General features: G+C 45.7%; 1 protein-coding gene across 1 annotated transcript in view; it reads right to left on the bottom strand.

The window, feature by feature from the left end:
- The window catches only part of RyR (Ryanodine receptor), a 1,185,515-nt gene that overhangs the window by 551,234 nt on the left and 606,459 nt on the right, over positions 1-27,822 (bottom strand). The window contains 1 exon segment of the mRNA XM_077638630.1: positions 1,027-1,190. Coding sequence (XP_077494756.1) covers positions 1,027-1,190 — 164 coding nt within the window.

Here is a 27,822-nt window from a genome sequence, read left to right as displayed (position 1 = left end):
TGGAAGACAAGGGCAGATACAAAACAGACAATGCGCATGTTAACGGACAACAGAGAACGCTCATCTTGTCTACTTTGTATCTGTCCATGTCTTTTAGCCACTACAAGTTTTTGCATGATGTTCAGGTATTTGTTGCTGGTAACCATAATTATTTCCTCCTCTGGATTGTGAAAAACCTGGGAAGATGCAGCTACATATATATTAAAATGAGCGTACACAAAAGGCATAAAAATGTAAGCTCCATTGACAGATTTGCATGCGCTCCTGAAGGCTTACCAAGCCAACTATTTACACATGTTGTGCAAACAACAATCTGCGTTACTTGATTAGCTTTATTTCCTGCATATATTTGAACATTGTAAAATTCTATGAGCTCATAAACATGCAGTTAATACTACTTGCACATAATTTACTACTTCCGCAAACGAACTGAGAGGACAGTCTTTCCAAACTGCTTAATCGCTCATTTCCCTTCTTTGGTTCAGGACCCAGCAAAAACCCACCTTAGCCACAGTGACAACACTCCCTGTGGGCCGCATATGAAGATTATGGAATTACAGCACCCCCCCCCCCCCCTCTCCCAGAGAATTCTATGAGACTGAAAATGACAGAGAACTCTGCATGGCGCACAAATTGTGCGGCACTGTGCTGAACTCCTGTCCCCTGCTTTTTGAGTGTTCAAATGCCCACAGTAACAAAACACGCGCAAACTCCTTTGACATGCAGAACGATATGTATATTAGAACTAACAACAAAAACCAGGTGCATCATCACGCTCGTGCTGAGCTGTCCACAGTAACAAGCCCAGGCTAGGCCACCAGCTTTTCTGAACAAATCCCTCTATATTGCACAGAGAAAGGTGACACCAAGGAGAACTCTCACAGCTGCATCGTCCTCGTCAACTGTTCCCTCTATTTGGCGAACCTTTACTTTTTTATGGTGCCGCTATAACTGGGAACTCAAAAAACATCTTGCTCCCCAAAAGCCTGTCTTACTTAAGTAGCACATGCACCGTGTGTCTCTCACCCAGAGGTGTTGACCGGTTCGGGCACATAGGGGCCAGAGGCGGCTGTGCTCTGCTTGCACCAGTCTTCGTCGTGCCCCTCGGTGAGGGAGTAGTCGGGGGGCAGGGCGCACGCTATGGCCGTCAGGCACGGCAGAGCCTTGCTGAACAGCTCCGGATCATACTCCTGAACACCAGGTGGGGGAAGGGGAATCAAGTCATATGCTTTAGAGGCAAGCACCGACATCACTGACTATTTTCCTACCTTTGTGCCCATCAATTGGCCATAGCGCCCTGCCCCAGCCCATCATACTTCACATCTCTGTTAAATGATGAAAAATTCATTGAATCAGGAACTGCTACTGACTGGTCGGTAGTTTATAGCATATACAACCCTATGCAAGTACTTGAGTATTTTTATACCTCCTCTCCGAAACATTTTACCAACTTCCTAAGAGCCTGTTCTTCCAGCGCTACTACTCTCGAATATAAGACAAAATACAAATTCCGCTTTAATCCTTGGATCACTAATGTGCTTTTGAAAAGCATTCGCAAAAAGGTAGCCTATGCAGGAAAACTAAACGTCAGCCTTTAATCTTAATATCTTTGAGAAACACCATAATGTTGTTAATCTAAATAAACAAAAATAACTCCAAGAACAGTGCAAACCATTGAACGAATGTCTGAATGCCCACCCTCACAGTACTCCTATATCTAAAGATACCTTTAAGGCCATAACGTTTGATCAGCATAATGAAGCCACCGCAGTGGCTCAGTGGTTATGGCGCTCGGCTGCCGACACGAAAGACGCGGGTTCGATCCCGGCCGCGGCGGTAGAATTTCGATGGAGGCGAAACTTTAGAGGCCCGTGTACTGTGCGATGTCAGTGCACGTTAAAGAACCCAAGGTGGTCGAAATTTCCGGAGCCCTCCACTACGGCGTCCCTCATAGCCTTAGTAGCTTTGCCCCTATTAGCCATAAACCAAGCATAATTATGTTGCTAATGCTTTTTGCAATCATTTGCACTCAATTTCACAATCAAGCTTGCACTGTTCTTCCCATTCCTTTCATCTTTTCCCAGCTGCCCCTGATGAAGTGCATCTAACTATTTCTCAACTCATAAATACAAGCTTAGGTTTAGACGGCATTTGCGTGTGCCATTTTAAATCAGCTGCTTCTGCAATAACTAACACAATTAGCTATATAATCAAACTAATTTTCAGCACTGCCATTTTTCTCGACATCTTAAAGAAAGAAAAATCATTCCTAAGTTTATAAAAGTGGAGAAAGAGCTTGAAACTAATTACTGACCCATCTCCATACTTTCATCGTTTAGTAAAAATATTGAAAAATTGTTTCCCTTAAGATGTTTGCCTGGGCCAGCTGCGGCCACCCTATCCCAGTAAACTTCTTAATCTCGTTCCCCATATAGCTAAATTTCTGCCGCCCCCTGTTACAGTTGCCTTCTCTTGGTCCCATTCCGTTACTCTTAATGGCCATCGGTTATCGTGCCTTCGCAATACATGCACTCCCCATGCCCATTTCATCCTCTTGATTTCAGCTAGGACGTCATTAACTCACGTTTGTTCTCTGACCCACTCTGGCCTCTTCCTCTCTCCTAACGTTACTCCCATCATTTTCCTGTCCATAGCTTGCTGCACTGATCTAAGCTTTGACTCCAACGATTTTCTGTTTGTATTCAGTTAATGGTTGATTAATATATATTGCAGACGGCTTTCTCATCACCGTACGAGACCAGTTTTTACATTAAGCAAACAATAATTTTAAGCTAGCAGCTAAACTTTCTTCTCTCAGCCTGGGCCCATTAATCTTATCATGGATCAAATGCTTCCTCACCGACCGCTTTCAGTTCACCGTCATAGGAGGGCATCCTTTAGCCTCAACAGGACTTGTCGGGCTAGTTGGTTGATCATAATGCAAAAAAGACGAACTGCGCAACAAGAACACGGACGAAAGGGAGGCAGACACACACTAACGCAGAAGTGTGTGTCTGCCTCCCTTTCGTCCGTGTTCTTGTTGCGCAGTTCGTCTTTTTTGCTTTAGCCTCAAGCAAGGTTCTTTCTGGCGTTTCAAAAGGCTCAGTCCTTGGCCCGCTTCTTTTTCTCATCTATATCAAAGGCCTCCCTTGTGGCATTTCATCATCAATACGTCTCTTAGCAGCTCTCTGTGTCCTCTAGCGCCGAATTTCATCTCAAACTGACCAGACGACGCTTCAGGATGACTTGATTTTAATAAATGACTTGTGCAATAAGTGGCTGATGCAGCTTAATATCTCAAAATGCAAGTTTATGCAAGTTTCGCGCAAACGCTCCAACATCACCCACGTGCTTTTAATAAGTCATTTCTACCAATTGCAATATAGGAATGGAATGAATTGCCAGATTCTACTGTCATGGAAAGTGAATTTGTCAAATTCAAAGACCGGTTACTGTCTGTCTTTTAACATTAAATTTGTAGATATTTCTTTTCTCGCCCTTAGTTTGATGTGCTTGAGCAACTCGTTTGTAAATCCCCTTCTCTACTCTATTGGTTTTTTTTGTAACTGTTTTAATTTTGTTCTCATTTGATGTTATTTTCTGTATTCATTGTCCTAATTGCCCTCAAAGTATGTATGTATGTATGTATATATATATATATATATATATATATATATATATATATATATATATATATATATATATATATATATATATATATATATATATTTGTGTGTGTGTGTGTGTGTGTGTGTGTGTGTGTGTGTGTGTGTGTGTGTGTGTGTGTGTGTGTGTGTGTGTGTGTGTGTGTGTGTGTGTGTGTGTGTGTGTGTGTGTGTGTGTTTTACTAGATTTGTTTTTCTTTTTTTTCACTCTTTGGCTTTGTTGTATTGTCCTACGTACGTCGCCCCCCCCCCCCCCTCTCTTTGTAATACCCTGTAAAGGTTCCTTAAGGAATCAATAAATGATGATGATGATGAGAAAGCATGAATTAAAATCGAATCTCCCGCGCGGGACCCGGAGAGCTGCTTTGCGTGACATCAGTGATGACGACACAGGTAGGCAAACGAGAAGCATGCGCCCACTGCTGCCCTGCCATGGTGCGCAAAGACCGAATCGCTTTGAGAGCACCATGTAGGACGGAGAATCAAAATCAGTGACCGTTCCTAAATTCATCAGGAAATGCAAGCGAACAATTCGACAGTAAGTTTTAGCACAAGCGATTCCCCATTTCACGACGACACGCCGTGACGACAGAGGCGATGCTGAGTGATAGCAGGACGCTGCGCTTCAACACGACTGCAAAGGAAGCGCTTACTTCAATTTCCATTTATAAACTGGTCCAGTGAATATATTAATAAATCCTGCTCTGCCTTTACAGGTGTATATGCAGCGAATGCCAACCGTCGCTAAGGAACGACAGGCTGTGTTGTCGGCAGAACGCCAACGTGCATGACCTGCTGCCCAAGGTCGCTTGCATATGTCACCCCCGGCTGTTCCCAACGTTGTGCCTTGACCGTGAGGTGGTGGACATAAACCGACGCCAGTTGCAGTGTTGTAATCCCAGATATCTGGAGCAGCCACCGCACCTGATTGGACAAAACGCCGGAAGCGGATGCCGGTTCGGCTGCGACTGTGAGCGGCGGCAGGATGTCACTGCCTTGCGGCTGCCGCAGGGAACCGTCCAGCGGCGCTTTTGCTATTTGCCGACAAATGGAACGAGACGAATGCGCGAGAAGAAACATTCAGCCACAAGTTTAGTTGCCAATCGGATTACGCTATAAAAGGGATAATATCAAAGCTGGTTTATTTGCCTAATGAACTTTAACAAATTGCAACAATAGTTCAGATACTCTATTTCTGCCCCGCTTACTAAAGGCCACAGGTGTACTTAAAGAAGAAAATATTGTACGCAATACGTATGGCTTTTCAGTGACAGAAGGCGGCCACTACAGCCGCCGACCGCCTATGGTATATAAAAGGCAGATAGCTTGTTCGCATAACACTGCGTATTACATTTATCTTGAGGGTGAAAGAGAATAGAGAGGAAAATTTGTGGCACGCAGTCGCTCGCTGCACTATGCGCGCTCCGTGTTGTTCTGAACCAAGGCGCCGTGACGAATTTCCGTCTGCAACATCGCTGAACGTAAATTGGTGCTGTCATCGGACGACTGTGCAGACGGTTATTCACATTTTTTATTCCTTTTATACAGGCACTGCAAGAGCCGCGAGATGGCGCTGATAGGTTTCTAATTTTTCCGCCAAAAATAAAAAAAAGGGATGGGCTAAAAAAATCTTGCTGTGTTTCTCTTCATAGATACGTTGGGAGACTTCGCAGACGAAGTTTTCACAAGTTCGACATGGTACGAAGCGCAGGCATCCCCACACTGACGCCTGAACACTAACTTGCAAGCTAACTCGCGGGCTCAATGCAGAGCCACATCCCAGTCGCTATCAAGAACCGTAAGGGACGCCGAAAAAAACTGAGGGGCCTAAACTGTGCATGGCGAAAGCTATCCTGATTACTGTGTCACCTCGACTGCCTGTTGCTATGGGCCAGAATCCAGAGCCGCTCTCGGGTGCGGCCATTTTCCACCGACTGGCGCGCCGCGATGATGCGGGCTTTTCACTGGCGACAGCGGGGCTGCGGCAGCTCCGAGGCCACGCCTGCATACAGCCTTGCCCTGCGGACGCTAAAAGCACGTTGTCCAGAATACTTCCACAGCGTGGTTGTGATGCAGGAAGTCTGCGTTATCAAAATGATGAAACTGAAGTGTTAATCGTGACATTTAGTTTGGCATTCACGTTAATTGTGCCGGTTCTTAGCACGTGCTCGCGCGTATGCCGCTACCGCCTTGGAGCTCCATCACACAGAAAACCTTCTTGGTCTGTATCAAGCATTATGTGCACATCTGGCACGCAATTTCGGTTCCCATGCGCTCTTAATCCTTCCTGCCTGCGTTAAAGCACCCAGTACCTCTTGCAGGACGGGACAGTGCACGTATTGTCTGGTTTTTCTGTGTGGTTTGTGTCAAAATTGGCGCTGTTTTTATCTTTTGTTACACAATAAAACACCCACCACAATTAGGGCTTTCTTGTCGCCAGCTACGTGGGGTGACAGTTACATCAACAAGTTATTGTTGTGAGCTCGACTGAGTCACAGGGAAAACAATTTTTGTCATGGTATGTGCTATCTGGCGCATAAAAACGTATTTTCGCTTAATTAATCAAAGATTGAATCAATATCAGCAGAGAGGCCAGCTTTCACGAATTCTGCGGCCCGAAGTCGCGTTTATTTTATTCGGAATCTCTCGGTGCGTGTGACAGCGTCGCGTAGCCGCTTGGCCAAGTGCCATAGAATGTAAAATCGCGCATATATTGCTGTGATTCAGGCAGGTACCAACAACAGAGAGATAGCAGAATTGACATCTGAGCTAGTTGGTTTTTCATTTTCAAAAATTATAAAGCGCACTTAGGACAACAGACAAGAGAGACCAAACCACACAAGCGCTTACTCGCAACTGCGCGTTTATTCGAGAAACACACAAAAGGAAGAACAAACAGAGAGATACTATGGTCAGGCGTTTAACCCGACAATCCCTCTGAGATATATGCGGAAATAGTAATTTAAATTGGTAGCGGTCGTGCTTACATCCCCGTGCACGAAATTTGTTTAACAGGAACAATAGCAAGCCCAGCGCGTGGATGTCGAAGGCGTGCTGGTGATTGAAAACACGCGCTTCGCCTGGACAACTTCGGTCTGCAGCTGGCCGATCCGGTTACCGCTTGCACATCACTGCACCATCGAGTCAAATCAATCAATATACATTATGATGCATAGACCTATCATAGATGGTATCATACGTAAAAGACGGAAACAAACGACACGCCAGAGCAGGAATGTGCTTGTAAGTATACCTGTTTCCAGTCCGCAGCCTACCTGGTCGACTACCCTCGGATATGTGTGCAACAACGTGTAACAATGGGTGTCAGAACTGTAGAACGGCCTGGGGAAATGTGAGTAGTGATGCACAGCACACACCCACATACGTTAGGCGATAGAGCGCATCAGCGACGGAAGCGAAGAACACGTAAACACGCATTCTACGCGCCGCCGGAGCTCCCGCCCGCAGTCCAACGTGCCGGGCGCGCCGACAGATGGCGCCTGGTGTCGAGAATAGGAGCGCTCCGGCAGCCTGCGTGAGACGGTAAAGGGATCTGGTCTATAGACCTCCTGCATGTTTGTAAACAAACGAGGTGGCGCTGCAGTCGCTAGCGAGCTCGTGGTAGGCAAAAGGTCGGGGAGTGGCGTTGCGGATAGGCGTTGAGCGCGGGTTTTCAAGGCTTGTAGGCGCGTTTCCAGTTTCTGCGAATCATAGCAATGGTCGATGCTTCCAACTTAGCAATTTGTTGAAGTACACGAGCTCGCGTTGGCCACGTGCGGCCTATAAAGAGATATAGTTTGCCACTGTATTTTATATATATGGTTAGTAGTAAACATTTAGAAAGCGTTCCTGCCGTTTATGCGCTAGGCATTGAATAAAACAAGTTTTGACACTCTGCACTAGCCGGAATGATTTTACTTCGGGACAATAGTGAGGGGAAGTGCTGGCCTTGTTTCGTCGGAGCAGACATGCGCTCATCGTCTGCTCACATACGTACGTGTCGCGCTGTGCGAAAAGTGGGGACAGCGTCGTGTCCCTCATCTCCTGTCTCGCTTAGCGCTGTTTTTAGCCGCATGACCACGCACCAGCCAGGCCGACTTGTCCTCTTATTAAGGTGGTCGATCTGGTGAAATTTTTTTATTTCTAGAATTATTTCTTTCCTAGCCCTGAAGTCTAGTTTCGTGACGAAAAATTATAGCAAATTATTGAGTACAAATTTATAAATTACGCTTTTTAGAAGTGTGGTCGTCAAAAATTGTGAGGTAATTTCTTTGATTTCAGTGCCGCATTTCTTTGTCCAAAGCGAAAGCGAAGATGCCATAAACGAGGGAATAAACTTTAAGGTTCGTTTTGTGACCTCTCACATTTTCTGCGACTGGATCACTCACCTTCGTAATTCGCATGAAAATCAAATGATTCCATTTGTCGCAAACTATTCCTGAGACGTTGAGGAGCGTAATAAATCTCTCGATTTTTTCCCTACACGCGCAGTACTGTGTTAGTTATTTCTTGTAAGAAACGTTTTCATGTAACTATGCATGCATAAGTACTGATCATATAGAAAAAGAACTAATTGCGTCATCGTAATGAACGGGGCTTTATGCACATGCTGGCATAAAAAAACCGCACTATCTACTAAATTATTTGAGACCTTGGGGGGGACTTGACGACGGTGTAAATTATAATTACCCAGAACTGCACCAGGTATAGCTATAAATAAAGGGAATTAGTGAAACTAGCGCAGGAATTTCATATTTGCACCAAGTTTAGTTACATATCGCATGCATGGATAACGAAAACACTTTTCATTGCCGCGTCCCCTCTCAATCTCGCCACGTGTCTGTTAGTAGCACGCCTTCGGCTGCTTCTTTCCAAACAAGCTTCGCGGTCATGTACTACCTCATGAAACATGACACATGCATGATGCAATGTAAAAGCATATGGCGTTTAGCACACTTAAGGTATGCTATTCTAAGCACACCAACGCGACCGCGCAAGATTGACACAACTTACCAGACTTCTTTCTACTCGAATGAAATAATTACGTCGTCATATCAAGAAACAGTATCAAGTAAATATTGAATGTCATAAAACGCGCCATTAAAACATGGTGTGCTATTATAAAAAAAACGCATTACTTGGGGGCGAGGGAACCTGTCGGCGCCTCGTGCACTCCGGCTCAAGGTGATAAGTACGTGTTGTTACGTTTGGAGACGCCAACATGCCAAGAATATTCAAGCCAAACACTGGGAATCATCAATCTACCGAGGCTTCAAGGGGCCGTCGATGTGGTTGCAGCGCTACGAGTGCAGGTGGTGGCGTCTACAAGGGTCCTTCCCCCCCCCCCCCCCCCCCTTCTGTTTACGGGGTGAAACGGCTCTCCGCTGTCTGAGAACGGCTTTGGTAAACCTGTCTTTTGTTCTCCACGCCGGACCCACCCGGGACATGTTTCTCCCGGAGGGGACGACGGGGGAGCCGGCGAGCGGCGGAACTGCAAATGAGCCGTGACAAATGCGGCCGGGTTTGACTAAGCCAACGTCTCCGGAATCCTCGTGCTTCGAAAACAACTTCGTCTTAGACTGTGCTTTCCCACGCTCTACGTGAAAGCTTCTGCGAACTGCGGTGGGATCCTTTCGCTCCCACGCTACCGCTGTGAAGTGCAGGTGACTGACCTTCGACGCGGCCATGGGACCCCCTTCGGGCTATTCATCACTGAAGCCTGGACAGCGCGGACCCTGATCTGCCAGAAGTGGCAAGAGTGTGTGGCTGGGGGCGGACCCGGAAGACTGGACACGTGATCTACATCACAGTGATTCGACGCATTTTTAATGAACTAGATTCCCCAACTAGGGACCTGGGGACAGGGGACCCTATTTAAGCAGCGATCTGGCGTGTGTTCGCCAGCTCCCGATTCACTCTTTCGATCTTTGTATAAATGTAAATAAACCCTTCAGTCTCTTCTTCACCTCGAAGACCCTCTCATCTCTTCGTCACCCCCACTACAGCAGTCTCCCGATCCGGAACCCAGCGACACCGACCTTGGCGAGAGACGGCACAAGCGAACCAGGGGCCCGCATCTAACAGTGTGCAGCTGCATATGTCTTTTTTTTTCCTTGAGCAATTATCAGCCTACTATCCTGAAGTTCAGGTGAATGAACGCATTAACTTGCAAGTTATTAAGTGCATTTAGTGGCAGTGCCTATCGACTCCCAGACTTCGCGCTTTACTACCGTGGCCCAATACCTGTTAGCCAGTTTCCGAATGCGGCATTTATGCGCGAGAAACCTATCGAGGCTAATTTAATATTTTTTATGCTACTACGCGGATCCAGCAGTGACGCAGCTGGTCAATACATGTTGCTTCTGCAGTGCACAGGCTTGAAGCAGCCGCCGGTAGCTGCGGCAGCTGCGGTAGGCACGGGCAAGCGGAACCTGTTTTGCCTACCATGCGAAAGTCGCTGCTAACATCAGCGCCACCGCATCTTCGTGACGTCGCGGGGTGAAGGAGGTCCATACTGTTGCTATACACAACTACGCGTGCGCCGCGCGCCACAGCTGCCACTGGGGCCAGCAGCGGGACTGACATCCCTGTTGCTATGCGCACATGAGCATGCGCCGCCCGCTGCTGGGGAAGGGAGAAGGATGCGTGCCAGTGAGTGAAAGGCAGCAGCTGGCACTGCACCACGATGTGCCGGACGGACACCGTCAACGCGAGTATGAGCGCTTAAACGCTTTTGCCTTAAAACCACCTCTGGCATGTCAAACGCGTCGTGCAGCAGCGCATCGCTGGCGGCTGACCATCCGTGCACATTAGCGGTTTCACGCTGGCAGATATTGCACACGGTCGGGATGTAGGACGCTTCAACAGCTAATTGAGAGTTCTAGAACAGGAAATGCATGTTTTCGCGCAGTAAATGCAAGCATTTTGTGGCTCATTATGCTTTATGTTACATCATTCAACATAAGCAGACAACTCCGGTGATACGCCCTCCGTTTTGGATGAAGAGATCAATTTCTACAACAAACCGGTAATCATTAGTCCTAGAAGCTACCGAATCGTGCAGCGAAATAAAAAAAGAGGCCGGATTTATCGTCCATCCAATTTGCTATAGGCAAGACAAGACGAAGCAAAAGTCCCACACTCAGTTTAAATCTAGTTCACGATCCGAAAAAACGCAATAACATCGACGAGTTCACTTCGTTGGGAAAAGCTCCGCTTCAGAGCAACGTTACTGTTACTGGAACAAACTCAATTTCACAGCGCCCATACCGATAGATGAATGGACGGACGGACGGACGGACGGACGGATGGATGGACGGACGGACGGACGGATGGATGGATGGATGGATGGATGGATGGATGGATGGATGGATGGATGGATGGATGGATGGATGGATGGATGGATGGATGGATGGATGGATGGATGGATGGATGGATGGATGGATGGATGGATGGATGGATGGATGGATGGATGGATGGATGGATGGATGGAATGGATGGATAAGGCCGAACCCTTTTAATCGGGCGGTGGTTCAAGCCACCTAGCCATCACTTGTGGAACTTTACTCTTGTCTTGATTTTAGCCACCAATCAGATAACCTTCGCTTCGTTAATTCGACCCGCTTAAAATCTACTTTTCCTTCACTGTTCATAAACCTCAATGCTTTGGATAAATCAGCCTCGCTGCTTTCCACTGCAGGGTGAAACCTTTTACAGAAAAGTATCAAATGTTCAGCCGTTTCCTCTTCCTCTCCGCACGGAACGCAAAACGTGTCTATCTCATGGTATGTCACTCCGCAAAACTCCCGTCCTGCCCTCAAAGAGCTTCCTCTATAATTATAATAGATATTTTCTCTGGCAATTTACTGCTTAAAGATCATGTATGCTCCCAGTGCCGATTTCATCAGCATCCCTGTTTTTCACAGAGCTTTCTCTGTTTCATTAACCTTTTTCTTAATGATTATTGCTGATTTGCCCCTCTACTGCTGTCCAGATATTTGCTTGTCCATTTTCTAGTTCGCTTTCTCCATTTCGTGTGAACATTCTTTATACACAGGTATCTGAAAACTTTCCGAGCCCACTGCTTCTCCCCCATTTTTCTCAATCGCTCCTCAAATGCTATCTTACTGCTAGCTTCTCTGCTCTCGAACGACGCCCATCCCATATCACCCTGTACCCCCTGATTGCCATGTGCTCCCAAAGCTAGCCTCCCTACGCCACGTTGTTTAGTTTCTAACCTTGCTTGAACATCTGGTCCCATGCACAGGACCGCATTGCCGAAAGTCAGGCCAGGAACCGGCCAGCGGAGGAGTGTGTCCCAAGTGGCGGTCGCGAGAACTAACAGCGCTGCAGTCGAGTCTTGCTCCTTGCCGGGCCGTGCCGTCAGCTACACGCGGCGCGTAAGCATGGAGCGGCCGGCACGCATATGGTATTCGCGAGCTTCCGGTGCACTTTACATGGCTGCAGTAAAATAATAATTACTTAACTTCAGCTTTCGCTTCGACGCTGCGCATTATCTTGGAGAATGCGTTTGTGTGATGCGAAATTAGCTTGTTAATACCGTGAAACAAGCACGACAACGCTGTCCACTTGCTCACCAGCACAGTTTCGTGCTTGAGTTTCGCTTGAGTTTCGCAGCGCATGCTCCCCTGTGTAGTTCTTATAATGTAAACAGAGCAGACAAAGTTTCAGTGCATGGGTGCACTCCAACCTTAGAAAGGAAGTTAGTGAGTGTCATGTTTGCTGCGATGCTGCGCAGATTGCCTGCATTAAAGCTGGTTAGCAAGAGAAGTCAGTGCACGAAGTCTGGCTACTCGCGTGAAACGGGACAGTTAACGCAGAATAGAAGCAAACTGCCTCCGTCGTCGTCTAATCAGAAGCGCGTTTCTTAGTGTGCTACTTTTGATGTATAGCCTAAAATATATCTTCACCGGCACTCCCCCATGTACCATTGCAAAGTGTTACTTCTGATAATCCCGAACGTCCGGTGGGAGGAGTTGTGTAATGAATTGACTGGAAGATAAATCAGTGCGAACGGACGTACGCACGCCGAATAGAATTCAATGACTGAGCAAGCACGTATCTATTTATAAAAATAAATTTGTTGTGCGTGATCACAGGAAGTTGTTATTCCATTCGTGGTATGCCCTTGAAACAGTCTACAAATTAATACAAAAAAGACAAAAGCCGTAATTTTCAGACCGAAATCGAAGCAAATAAACAGCAGTCTAATCATCCTTCTTTACGAGAACGAAAAAATCGAAATAGATAGTAGTGTTAAAATACTTGGAGTTATCTTCACACAAAATATGCTTTGGGATGCGCACATTGAATCTGTATCAGGGAAGCTATCTCGTGTTGTTGGTATGACGGCGCGACACAGAGCTACATTACCTTTCAATATAAAGCTTCTTATTTACAATACTCTCTTTTTTTCTTCTTTGTATTATTGTGTATTGGTATGGGGTACCACGACACGTACAAATCTTGAAAGAATACATATACTTAAATAAAAATTGTTCGAGCACTTTTTAATGTACCGTATCATTCCCATACTTCACAGCTATTTTCGAAAGCAAACATAATACGCGCGTTTAATCTTTATAACTATAAGTTAAGTCTCGCTTTCAAACGGGAGGTGAAAGAAAATCTCAAGTTTTTTCATGAATTATCAGATCTCGATAAAAACACATTCCTACACCACCCGTTACACAGAACCGTGGAAAGTGGTCACTGCGCGGGTAAATTATTCCAGGCAAAAAGTGTCATACACACTGCCAACCCTTTTAAATTCATTTCACAAATCAGGTATAGATTTGCATACGATTTCTGTACGAACCCTACGCCAACATTTCATTAACAATCCTTGCTTACAATAACAACTAAAAGTGTTATCTTGCCTTTTGTTATGTTTACCTGTTGTGACTATCAAGTGTGCGTGCATTAATTTTGAATATTGTGCTTTCTGCGAGTTTTTTGGGGGGTTTTTTTTGTTGTTGTTGTCCTATCGTGCCTGCTTTGTAGGGAGGCTGTGGGCTTCAGTCAAGTCGCTTGTTGTCAAGCGGCTTTTATCCGCAGTCTCCCCCATCACTGATGGAAATAAACAAGTTATTATTATTATTATTAAAAATGCCCTCTTTCTATCCTCCTCCTTAAAAAAGAAAGAAGCTACGCGTTTACTGCTTGAAGAGAAATTAATGTAATCGCAAACTAGCACCATGGACTGCAATGTTGAACACGCGGTATATCAAATCATTAAAAGGGGATTACTTAAAGAGGCGTTAATTGCATAAAGGGAAAGAATTCATCAATGCAATAATGAAAATCGAGGGAAAATGCAGTTTTGTCCATAAAACGAGTGACATATACAGAAATTGAATGAGATGCGGCAACCAACTTCGAGAACTTCATCAAAGTGGACAAAAAATTGCAAGAATCGACAGCAACGCAAATGAAACCGCTGCTTCCTCTTTGGTAGACATAAACGTCAAAAAGTGCAAATATATACGGCATGTATTATACCATGACTAGTTTAGTTTAAAGCGACTCAGGTTATAAGGGACGCCGTATTGAAGTGCGCAGGAAATTGGACCACCTGAGGTTCTTTAACGTGGGCTTATATCACACAGTACACGAGATTCTACCATTTCGCCGCCATCGAAATTCAATCGCCGCGGCCGGGATCGAACCAGCGTCTTTCGGGTCAGCAGCGGACCGCCATAACCACTGAGCCACTGCGGCGGCTAACGAAACCTGCCATTACTAAACATGATACAGTACATGTGGTATGATATACCACGATCTAAGCAATATTTGTAACTTTCATAAGCATGACAATCTATACGTAGAAGGCCCTTTATATGCTGTTCCAGATGCTCTTCTGAGCTCTTTTCGAGCTCATCTTTCAACTGCAAAATTTCACCCTTTTTCTTGCTTGCCGCACTCCGCAGAAGCAATTTTCTAACACTTCATGTCTTTGGTTGTTGAAGATGTTTTCTTTTTCTGATTCTCTTGCTTGTCGAATTTGCGCAGCCTCAAGCCATGAGGACAAACGTGACGCGACGTTAACGCAGAGAACCAATACACTGCAGCGCAGCAAAAGACGAGGACACAGGAGACGAGAAACGAACACCACGAGCGCTAACTTCCAGCAAATTTTATTCTCCTGAAGCATCACATTTATACACCAGAAAACAGTAATCACACGTGCGAACAGTATCGATTTCTTAGAAAAACGGGCTCTTTATCTGAGAGGATAATGGAAGGTGTGCTTACACACGAGCATCCTGACCTATTTATCTTTTCGGCTTCAATGATTTCGCGCGTTAACCTTTCTCTACTTTTTCCTATCACAAGACTTTTATCAAAGAGAGGTTTACAGGGTTTTGACTTGCATGCGAGAATGTGGTCAACCAGCGATCCGCCTTGCCCGTTTTTGACGTTGCGAGCGTGTTCCATTAGGCGCTCGTTCAGACAACTCCCCGCCTGCCCGATATAGTGTTTCCCGCATGACAAGGGAATTTCATATACAACACCTTCATCGCACGTGACGTAGGGCTTCTGGTGCCTAGTTGCGCATCCGCGCGCTTTGTTGGTGTTGGTTTTTCTCAGTTTGCACAACGTTGCAAGTTTTTTCGGCGCCGAGAACACGACGGTCGCATTCGCTCGTTGACCAATTCTTTTTAAATTGTGGGAAATCTTGTGTAGATAAGGTAATACAACAAGGTTTTTCCGTTCACGAGGAACTGGGTTTGGATTACATTGATTTTCTGGTTTCATTCTCTTAAGTTTTTCTGCAACAGAAACTTGAACATGGGAGGGGTATCCTGCGAGCAGTTTTTTAGAAATTTTAGCTATTTACTTGCAGTCAACGTTCATTAACTGGGAAGGAAAACCCTACCTTCAGAAAGAAGGGATATGCATCGGGTCGTGCATAGCGCCAATTCTGAGTAATCTGTTTTTAACAAAACTTGACGAGGCTGTTTCCAGCCACCTTGACAGCTTGGACGTAATCAAGGTCTTTAGATTTGTTGATGACTTTTTTATTCTTGTTAAGTGTGACCAAGGCTCACTTGAGTCAAAGGCTCATAGCATTTTAACTACCATGACAGAACATTTTAAACCGCTTGTTTTAACTTGCGAATTGCCCATCGATAACTCCATTAGATTTTTAGATATTAACTTCGCCTTTCACGCTCATCACATATGCTGGGCCTACCAGCCGCGAAGCAACAAGCCGATGCTGCCATATCACTCCGCTCATTCAAAACTGATAAAAAGAGGTATTGTCAATTTATGTTTTCAAAATGCTCTCCAGAAATCTTGTCCGCACATGATGACCGATAGTTTTCAAGAGCAGTCCAAGAGGCATAGTAATGCAGGATACCCCTCCCATGTTCAAGTTTCTGTTGCAGAAAAACTTGTTAAGAGAATGAAACCAGAAAATCAATGTAATCCAAACCCAGTTCGTCGTGAACGGAAAAACCTTGTTGTATTACCTTATCTACACAAGATTTCCCACAATTTAAAAAAGAATTGGTCAACAAGCGAATGCGACCGTCGTGTTCTCGGCGCCGAAAAAACTTGCAACGTTGTGCAAACTGGGAAAAACCAACACCAACAAAGCGCGCGGATGCGCAACTAGGCACCAGAAGCCCTACGTCACGTGCGATGAAGGTGTTGTATATCAAATTCCCTTGTCATGCGGGAAACACTATATCGGCCAGACGGGGAGATGTCTGAACGAGCGCCTAATGGAACACGCTCGCAACGTCAAAAACGGGCAAGGCGGATCGCTGGTTGACCACATTCTCGCATGCAAGTCAAACTCCTGTAAGCCTCTTTTTGATAAAAGTCTTGTAATAGGAAAAAGTAGAGAAAGGTTAACGCGCGAAATCATTGAAGCCGAAAAGATAAATAGGTCAGGATGCTCGTGTGTAAGCACACCTTCCATTCTCCTCTTAGATAAAGAGCTCGTTTTTCTAAGAAATCGATACTGTTCGCACATGTGATTACTGTTTTCTGGTGTATAAATGTGATGCTTCAGGAGAATAAAATTTGTTGGAAGTTAGCGCTCGTGGTGTTCGTTTCTCGTCTCTTGTGTCCTCGTCTTTTGCTGCGCTACAGTGTATTGGAACTATGTACCAACAAGCCCAAAAAGCCACGCTACTGAACGCAGAGAAGTTCTTGCGATATCTCCTAGCTCTGCTTATTCTTGAGTAGAGGCTCCCTCGCACAATTTCATTGAACTGACCTGCTTCAGTTGAGCTTCCACATCAATAGCACTCTCAACGGGATGTGATAGGTTTTCCTGCAGCTTGCTGTATGCGTTTTTTACTTGTGCATGATAGCCGCTCATCAATCAGAATGGTCTGCTGAACAAGCACGTTCCCCTGCATTAGATAGTGAGCGTAAAATATCCGGCATCTGTCTTGTTTCCAAATCGCGAAAGTATTCAAATTTTCACTGCGTTGTCTGTAATCCTGTGGACCCCAGATGATCAAAATTAAATTTACAGTTATAGCGCAGCTGTCCAATTTGGACTGCACTGATACGCTCTCGGAATCCTGCAAGTTGTCATCTGCACTTCTCTCGCCACACTAACAGCAGCGCGAAAGATTGGAGGCTTTCTCTTCGGCGTAGTGTGTTTCGGCTTTGAAATATGTGCCCACAATGAAGGGAGCAGCCTCAGGAGAGCTCCTGGTAACAACATCCATTTCCTTCTCTCCAAAAATATTTCATTACCTTGAACAACATGATTTGATTTGATAGGGCTTCACGTCCCAAAGCGGCTCAGGCTATGAGGGACGCCGTAGTGGAGAGCTCCGGATAAGTTGGACCGCCTGGGGTTCTTTAACGGGCACTGACATCGCACAGCACACGGGCCTGTAGAATTTCGCCTCCATCGAAATGCGACCGCCGCGGCCTGGGTCGAACCCGCGACTTTCGGGTCCGGAGCCGAGCTTGAACCACATTACGATAGCGATTATTCAGATAACAAACATTGCATTTCGAAATAAATTTTCAATCTTTTCTGCAAAGTGTATGCTCCCACCTTTTAAGCTCTGTGGGTTTCTTCAATGAGGATTTTGGTCTGGGCTAGATGGTTCATTGTTTTCCGCCGACAGAATACCACAGCGCTATGAAACACGCACGCAGTGCCCGTCCTGTCTTGCGCGTCTTCTTCTTGTGTCCCTGTTCGACAGCGCTGGTGTCTTTCGGTGCCCTGAAGAAATGACGACCCTCCCAGTCATAGTTGCGATAACCACAATTGCACCCCGGTGAAAAGCAGGTTCATCTTGAATAAACCTAGCAGCAGAAAAAATGGGGACGAAGTAGACACACATACGACAGGACGAATGCTGGACTTCCAACTGATTTTTATTGAGAAGACCAAAGCTTAAGTACAGCGCTACTATCGCCTCGTGGCAATCAACCGCAATGATCCAAATACGCCATTTCATTAGCAAAAAGAGAGAAGGAAGCGATGCTGACACACTGACCATCTGCCTTTCTGATGCGCATCAAAAAGACAGATAAGCAAGATCGGAGGCTGTCAACTCAAGTAATTCGATACCTTCACAGAGTTTCTCATAATCTTAACAATGTTGCAAGCAGATACGATGTTAACGTGCTCTTCTCCGCCCCAAGCAAGCTATGAAAAGTTTGTCCAATGATGGTTAGTAAGAAAAAGCCGATTTGCACTATAAACCACGAACTTGTTTTCACCCGTTGCACTACTAAGGTAGTGTACCGCATTCCGCTCACTTCCAATAGAGTGTACATTGGTCAAACGGGACGCTGTTTTAATGAGAGAGCTGGGGAGCATTACAATCTGGTGAAAGAAGGAAAAAGTGGTCATATGCTATCCACTGCCGGGATTGTAAGTGTAAACCCATATTTCGGAAAAATAAATTGCTTGGGCGTGGAAAGGATCGGGTGTAAAGAGATTATTGAGGCATATCACATCAGATACGCAGGTGGTCAGTGTGTCAGCACCGCTTCCTTATCTCTTCTTGATAATTAAATGGCGTTTTTGGATCGTTACGGTTGATTGCCACGAGGCGATAGTAGCCCTGCACGTATGCTTTGGTCTTCTCAATAAAAATCAGAAGTCCAGCATTCGTCCTGTCGTATGTGTATCTATTTCGTCCCTGTTTTTTCCTGCTGCTACGTTTTTTCAAGATGGATCAATACCAACTGGCCCAAACTTAGGTGCTTTTGAAAAGCAGGTCGGCATGAAGAGATGTCACAAAATATAAAAATAAAATTGGAGGACGCTTAAGCTTCGTCTTGGAGTGGAACGAGACAGCGTGTTGCAGCACTGCCAAGGCGTCCACGGAACGTCATCGCCCGTTCGGCGCGACGCGTTGCTCGTTAGACAAATCGCTCTGCTACGTACGGTGAAACGGACGCGCGGAGCGGCAAACCACGTAGAAGTGCTGCCAGGCGCCATGTCGAAACGCGCGGGACTCGAGTTGCAGTCGTAGTTCGTCGGCACATCGTTCTCGACAAACCCGATGCCACGAACGACAGCATAGCTTCCGCGCCGAACGAACGGGCAGCAAGCCGCAAGCTTCGTGATGAACGCGCTTTGGATGTGCGCTGGGTTGTTCGCCGCTCAACGCGTGATTCCTGCGTCCCCTCACGGCCCAATCCACCTTTTTCATTTTCCTGTGCTGCCACCTCGCGTACAACGCTGGAAGCTCACTGGTAGGGTACTGCGCGACCAACCCGGCCGGACTGAGTGCCGCTGCGGAGCACGTTTTGTTGGAATCTGTCTACGATGGCGTGTCCTGGGCAGCACCTGGTACCTGGAGGATTTCTAGGGTTGACTGATGGCTGGGTTCGAAGTCCGAGGCAGGCTGCAGTGCCCACCGAAGAGCAAATTCTTCAGTATCTCCGGTCATCCGGCATGCGATGCGAACACCAGCTGCGCAAGGGCCGCCGCTTCTGAGATGAAGGCTACATTCGGAACATTATGTTCAATGAAATATCCCCGATCAGTGAGGTTGGCGTTTTCCGCTGTATTTGCCTGCCATCCATGAAAGGTGGATACTACATCGTGCGCGCCGTAGTACAGAAAACGACTGGGGACAACAGTTTTCACAAGCAATCGTGCTCAAGCGCTGCAGAATAGCTACACGAGCTATAAAAGCACAAGCGTACTCGCAACAAAGCAGCTCTGCAAGCATTTCACTGTATTTTCTCACAACACACCGCTGCATAGGTTAAGCAAGCATGCGCGTCCATAAAGACGAGCGCGAGAGGCGCACATTGATCTATTCCGGCGATACCACGCAGAGCTCTTCATCATGGATATGATTCGAACACACGCATAACGCACCTTCTTCTTCTGCCTCTTAATACATGGCACATACCCACACGGGGGGATTGGCCAGGGTGTAGTGGCATAAACAAGGATATTTCCATAGGAGATTATGACAAAATTTTAGCACCATGCGTGAATGCTCTCGTAGATTCTTTTTCGTTGCCTGCTCCATCGCGCGTTGAAAGCGGCTCACAGCACTTGCCCATTTGGCCTTCTTTCTTGAGAAAGCAAAAAGCGTCGGAACGAAGTCTGGGTGCCGCGGTGACATTCGAGGCCTTCCTGCCCATGAATAAAACACTTCGTGATAGGCTGCACACGCATTTAACCACAGTACCTCGTCCGTACCTGTCACAAAGTGATTCCCGCACAGTCGACATGTACGACGGTGCCGAAGGGCGGCCACGATCGTCGAGCCGGCGAACTGCTTTTATCCATGCTTCGCGTCGAAGGCTGTCCCGGGAAGCGCTCGGAAAGCAAAAAAAATCCGTGTTTGTTTCCCTTTACATATTGGGCATTGCAGCCGTATGCAACACATTTCGTTGGTATCGCCAAATGCGTCGCGCTGAACGCCCGACGGCTGCAGCAACGCACCCCGCGTAGGTAGCCGGTTGTTTACACTTCCACGGCCGGTCTCGAGTGGAGCGCGCGACCCTTCCAATATGTTTCGCGACACCGCCGCCAGGGGATGGGCGCATGCGCAGTCGCGTCGTGAAAAAAAGGCGGATTGCGCCCGAACGAGACGAGCAGGAGGCGTTAGTGTTCCTGTATATGCTCCCGCAGAGCATATACGGAACACTAGGAGGAGTTAGGGTGCCTGGATGCGCGCCCTCGCCCCCGCTCCGTGCGGGGCGAGGGCGCGCATCCAGGCACCCTAGGAGGCGTTGCCGTCGCGCGCCATCTGTTGGGGCAGTGCCGTACATTGCGCGGAGCAGGAGGCGCGAGGAGGATGGGGAGGAATTTTTCGCTCATAGCCTACGCCGCCGACGCTGACGACACCGGCTTTTCTGCGACGCGGGGCCCATAACGCTGTCGCGTTAAAAAATGAAGCCGAAAAGCAGAGGACGCGCAGCGCTGGCCGCGGCAGTGAGTGGCGGCGAGGGAGCAAGACGACCGCAGACGGCCATTTGCCTGTGACTGCTTGCTACGGACATAATTACTTGTCTGCAGAGTGACGGCGATGGCGAGCACAATCAGCTGTGTATTCACAATGTAGAACGCTTCCCAGATTTCCTTAATCCTTAGAAGGGCTTTGGTGTAGGCAAGTTGGTATGACATCATGAAGAGCAAAACCGCAAAACAGGACGGGACTGAGGCAGGCGACAACACAGGGCGGTACTGACAACTGAACATTTATTGAAACACAGCAGAGCTCATAGGGATCAGTGGCGCGTGTAATCTGGAAAGCAATCATAAATCATAAAAAGAAGATGAAGCATGTAGAAACAGTTCAATGGCAACCATGACGAAAACATTCAGTGCGGCGAAAGGAAAGAAACCGAGCAAGAATGATACAACTAACCTGCGCAAAACCAAGCAAAAAAACAACCTAGTGAAACGCTGACAAAAATGCTAACACTTTCTGAAAAATAGACACAGAAGGCGTGCTGACACACTTATCTGGCTCCGATTCCAGGATGGCAACAGCCTCGACAATTTCCCTTTCCAACTGCCCCTTTCTTCTTCCTATGATCTCTGTACAATTAAGCTTAGGATAGCAGCCCTTACAACTGCGACAATGAACGGGCAGGGCAGGTCCTCCGGGCCTACTCAAGGACCGCGCATGCTCTTGCAGACGAATGTTTAGACATCTGCCAGTTTGTCCGTTATAAATCCTTAATCCTCCTTACATTTTACACTAGCAAAAATTTATTTTCTGACATATAGACGCATTATTGCAGCTTCCTCAGTGATCGGCTAGGTTTCCTGGCCCACTTATCCAATCACATTTGTGTGGTCACGACAGTGCCATTCCTGCACACATTCAAAGCTACAATAACAAGCCTTATTTCAGTTGTTTGAAATGTGCTAATCATTGTTGCATGGTGGTTGGTACTGCAATACCAACGTTGCCCTGTTTCTGAGGGTCCTGTAGTATCAATAGAACCGTTGACTTGTCAAGGCAAAGCCCGCATTTAATTTGAACCCATTCCTTTACTTGAATGAAATGGCTGTTGCTGCTTGCATTAGCAGATTCCCCGCTTTGCACCGGCGCCTAGTTCTCTTCTTGCCCGCTGCGCATGCCTGAATCAGGAGTGTTGCATTTTTCTTTTCTTCTGCGGTGTACTCAGTATAAAAAATGCTAACCTAGAATTGCGCGCTGCGGGTAGGCATATGTGAGGTTATAATATAAGCAAGCGATTCTGTTGTTTTAATTTTCAGCAGGTTATTTCATATTGTGCAATGAGCAATCCAAGCCAGGATGTGAGTCGCGGAGCACCGACAGTGATTTTTACACTAAAAAGAGAAGTGCTTTGGCAACCAGAAAGTGTGTGAGCTGGTTAGAAGTCAGTGTGCCTGGCAGTCCACAGGTTAGCATAACATTCTGTGCAGACAGTGGGGCAAGCATTGTGATGGCAATTCCAGTGTGCAAGAAAGATGTGATTCAGGCAGCGTTTGATTTATCTATTCAAATCCAAGGATTTATGTCTTTCCCCTCTGCGCATTAATGGGACAAGAACACATGCGACAATGGGCCGTAAGCATTTTCACTCTGTCCACTCTGATCGGCAAATTTCTACGTTAGCAAAGCGTAAGTGCATTGAAAAAAGTTTTTCCGCAGAAACACTGTTAATAGTGTGAGCCCATATTAACAAGGACTGCACTAATGAGGAATGGCTGTATATGTGAAAGTATGGTTAATTTTTTTCGTTCTGATGACGACACAAGCAATTAATCTGTGTTATTTTGAATACTAGACTAAAGAAGTACATTTATCTTGCAAATTATGAAGATTATTAGAAGGATGTGTAGTATGGCAGAGCAGTTTGTTGGTTGAAGAATAACGATTGGCTTTACCTGACACCACTTAAAACAGCAGGCTGCAAAATAAGCCCTGTGGAGCTGGTAAAGATATGTTAGGAACAAAGACGACGGAAAGCAACACCACTGCACATAGTAGCAATTCTTGCTCTGTTGTCCTCGTACCTTATCAGTTTCAGCATGCCAATTTACCGCCGGTTCCCCCGACAGTACACTCGTATCAAGTTTTCTGAAATTTTCAGCAAACATCAACAGGACAGGAAGCACGGTGTACGCATATCTAGTGCATACTGTGCAGATAGCTTCCTTCCTCATCATAGTTTGGCCCCTGTACGTTTCTTACCCATCATTACCCAGCCCCTGTGGCCCTATTTATGCCATTGCCATGTGCTGCAAATCACCAAACACATTTTGTACTCTTGCCCTGCTAGATTGTTTTGGCCCATTAAGTTGTTTCATCCAAATTGGCAAGCTTTTAGAAAACATTCCTGCAATAGCCAACTTGCTCTTGTTCTTCACGACATGCACCTTGACTGAAATATCCCACTTGATGCTTTTTTTCTTGGCTTTGAAAAAGCATGTGATTCACTTATTTATGTATGGCTTTTTTTGTCGTGCTTTATCTTGTATCCAATAGCTCTAAACTGGATCCGAGCCAGCCGTCGGTAGATTTCCCTTGCCAATTTTTAAGCATCCTGCCTTTTCCTGCAATCTTGGACGTCCCCCAAGGCATTGCCCTCGGGCCTCAGCTTTTTACTACGTACATTATGACTTTCCCTTCAGTGTTTTGTTACATGCTTTCACTGATGGGTATATTAAGGGGTCTGCCATCTTAAAATAAATACCAATGTTTTAGTTCTCCAAAACAACATTTTGCATGCTCTAGAATGGCCTGTTTGCTTATGTTACTAAGAATGTACTAATATTTTTTTATTGTGAGCAAAACTACATTTTGCCTACTTATAAGGCCTTAGTGAGAAAGGTATATTCACTGTATACTGGTTGAAGCACTCAGCCAGTCACATGGCTCGCAATGTAGCATGGTCTCACCTCATAATGCTTATACGCCCACCTACAACCTAGGATATTTACACCACAACATGTACTTAGCATCGCCGTCTTCCAAGTTGCATGAAGATCCCCTGTGTGGCATCACCTTGGGCGTTCTAATGGCACATGGCACTAACCGAACTTAACTAAAGTCCTAGAATGAGTTCAGACCTGAGCCCTTGTTTTATTATCTCAGACAATTGTTGAAGCTCCAGTTTCACAGCACCAAAGGTGAATCTTCAAAATTTCGTCATGTCGTGCAGAAACTGTAGCGTTTTTTTTTTAACTCGTTGCCGTAACATAACCAACTAATCTTTTCTGACTCATGGTTCCTTCTGCACTAGCCGCACTAGTACTGTAGTGCCTCAGTTAGCTCATGCCACCGCATTTCAATATTGATTTTTGTTTTTGCCACTAAAGGCTGGAATGGCCTTCCACCTCACGAAGCTTACTAACCTCTGGTCCTTTGAGCTGGTCACAGCAGAATCCCACCCACTAAATGATGATGTTCATCCACTGATTAAAGTGATTCCCCCAAGGCAGAGAATATTTGTAATAAGGGCGTAAATACTCATTAACATTCGTCCAAGTGCAGCCATAAGACCACAAAGAAGTGCTACAAAGCTTTTCTTTGTAGCCGTATGGCTGTGCTGAGATGCTAATGGTCGATTACTTCTTATTAGTAACTCAAAAAACTCATCCAGTTTCTACCTGGCACATCATATCAAAGCTGACCACTCAACTATTGTCATTTAGGACTGTGTAGGTATAATAAATGTTAAAATAAATTGTTCTAATGAAGTGCTTAGTTGCTTGCTCAGCTCGGCAAACCAATACAATGCTCTCTTATACGTAAGAAGTTTCCTCACAATCTATGTCAAGTAGTATTGGGGCAGATTTACACAATAGTTTTGTTGGGCGTTATACAGTTGCATTTACGCTAACTTCCACACTGTACACAAGCTAGGTCTAGCCAACTTAACCTGTGCACTGAAAAGCTAAGCATGTATTATTGTGCCTATCTGTGTCAGATTTTTCTTGGTTTTTCACTCTTATCGTCTCTTCAGCTAAGCAACACACCGCCTTCATAACTTGGCTCACCATAACATGGCTCGGTGAGAATGCTACGAATGCATGTTTATGCATGTGGCTTTTATATATTCAGGATAGTGTTCACAGGGCCGTTGGTTCATGTTGAACACAAAAGCCGTCAACTTCAATTTGCAGCAAAGAGACACCAGTAAAGACAAAAGCCATCACTGCTTTTCTGTTTTTTTTTTTCGGCACTCTTCGGCCTAACTTCAAATTGGTGTTTTCCAAATTTCTCATGCCTATCCATGCCTCAATTAATTTCTTTCTTTGAAAACCAGGCTGGCAGTCAAATAGGTATATTTTGCTGAAGATGTTGGTAGTCAACAACTAATAGCACACTCTAAAATTCAACACAAGTAGAGTGGTATAAACGTCAGTTAACAGTAAGCAATGCTCACTTTTGCTAGCTAGATTGGGAACTGGTCACCTTTAGATTCAATCAGTCTACATTTTACTAATGAGTGAAAATAATTCTTAAACATTGCTTTAAAGTTGCATCAGAGAACATACGCATATATGCCTGTCACATTCTTAAATGGCTCAAGTTATATTTCATTTTATTGTGCAACATCATAGATCTCATACTGGAAATCCAATTTTACAAATTCTGCTTGAGATGTTGGTGTTTGCTCGAGATGGTCAGATTATAGGGTCATTGTATCCTGTTTCCCTGACTCTACAAAGTATTCTTTCCCAGCCTAAGCCAAGAGCCATTGCAATGTAAACCCTCCAAATTGGTTCTTGCGTTTCCTCTACCTGTAATCCTCTTTACTGGCTCCCACATCTCATTATGTTTATAGTAATAGAAAGACATGTGTAGACTTTATGGAATACAAATGCACCGACTTTGTTTTGCATTCACAGCGACATTTGAGAATGGTTTGGAGTCGCACAGAGTATATGCCATGACGAAAGAAGAAGGCGCCGACCAAAAGAAAAGATGAGGTGGGGGAGCAGAAACGTCATCCCATTGCAAGCTAGTCCCGCTACCCAGAAACGAGCCGCGATTCCCTATGTTCCTGGCATCAGCAAACCTTTGGCGCGCATACTACGGTCCTACGAAGTTAAGACCGCGCATGTGCCAGCTTGTGCACGTCAAAGACAAGCTAAAGAAAGAAGAGTTCCCAGGTGTCGTGTATTCAATACTCTGTGAGGACTGCCCATCTGTGTATATCGTCGAGTCGGGTGACTTTGAACGAAGAAAACGGGATCACCAGAGTTACGTCAGAAACCGGCGCGCAGGTCAAAATGCGCTTGCCGAGCACTCGGTTTCCGCCGCACACAACATAGACTGGGCCGAGGCACGTGCGATTGCAAAAGAAAGGGACAGCAAGTCACGGCTCTATCTGGAATCACTGATTATTCAGACGACAGCGCACACGCTCAATCGAAATGACGGGAACTTGCTCCCAATCTACGCCAGGTGTCTGGGATCGCTCATGCGCCGTGTATAAATAAAGGACGAAGCTACGTTATGCCTCATTGTGAACAAGGCTCCCGTGGGGGAGCCGAAACGTCATCCCATCTTTTCTTTTGGTCGGCGCCTTCTTCTTTCGTCATGTACCATCCCGACCAGACGGGTTTCCGTCAGACTCTAGACTTCAGAGTATATGCCAGCTAATTTTGTACATGGCAACAATGACATGGCCTTCAGAAGAACTTCCCATACGTGTTTTTAACGCTGTAGTCTGACTTGTGCAACGGCAATATGAGCTCATGTAGGAATGCTAAAGGACTATCTGATGGCTTGCTGTCACTGCGGAGAACAAAGCCTTGCACTATAGCCAAGTGATGCATGTCTAAGCCCCTTTGCAGCCACACAGTGCTATTTCTATTTTGGCTTTAATAATGGACTGAAAAAACAAGAAAAATAAGTCACTATTGTTGCATTGTCACTGTTCTGTAAAATGCAAAACTGCTTTAATTACAACTTATTTTACCTGTTAAAAATAGCTGGAAAAGTCATAATTTTTCATGTGCATTTGCATTTGACAGCAGCGTGCTAAATTGTGAGTTTTTAATGCATGCACATTTCAGACACACACACACAACTCAAATTTTGAATAGATAAGCAAGTCGTTTGGACTAACAGTCAGCTGACTGTTGTTAACTGGGGGGGGGGGGGGGTGAGGTTGTTTACATATTAAAGTGACAACAACTGTGCAAATGCTTAGAAGAGGCTGCAAGTGCAATTATTTTTTTTCTCTGTCAGCAGTGGAAAAACACTGCAGTGTGCAATTTTGAATAACTAACTAAAATTTAAATATGTAATCTCAACTATTTGAAAAATGTGATTATCCGGTTATAATTACGGACGGTTGATAGCAGTCTGAACTGTGGCCTAACCCGATCGAGAATTCGCCACAAGAATCGCGTCGTTCTGAAATCGTGAGGGTAGCCTAACTTTCAGAGGGGGCAGCCTTCTGTTATTTTGGCAAATCGTTGACCGTTGTGAAACATAGCGATCGAACGAGGAGGAGTTCGCGATGGCGATGTGACGCGTTTTTCAGTCTCTTGGATATAAATGGTCCACATGTCGTTTCCCACAGCATCGCTTCAGATGATCGGGCTCTCCTGCGATGTTGCAAAGTTTTGTCACGAATTGGTTCGCAGCCGTTGCAGTCAGCCGCACCAAGATCCATGCCATGTCACAGCCGACCACGATTGTACCTTCGACGAAAATCCCGCAGCAAAAAAAAAAAAAAA

This window comes from Amblyomma americanum, chromosome 9, assembly GCF_052857255.1.
Source record: "Amblyomma americanum isolate KBUSLIRL-KWMA chromosome 9, ASM5285725v1, whole genome shotgun sequence".
In the NCBI taxonomy this organism is placed as follows: Eukaryota; Metazoa; Arthropoda; class Arachnida; order Ixodida; family Ixodidae; genus Amblyomma; species Amblyomma americanum.
This window is presented reverse-complemented; position numbering and strand designations above follow the sequence as displayed.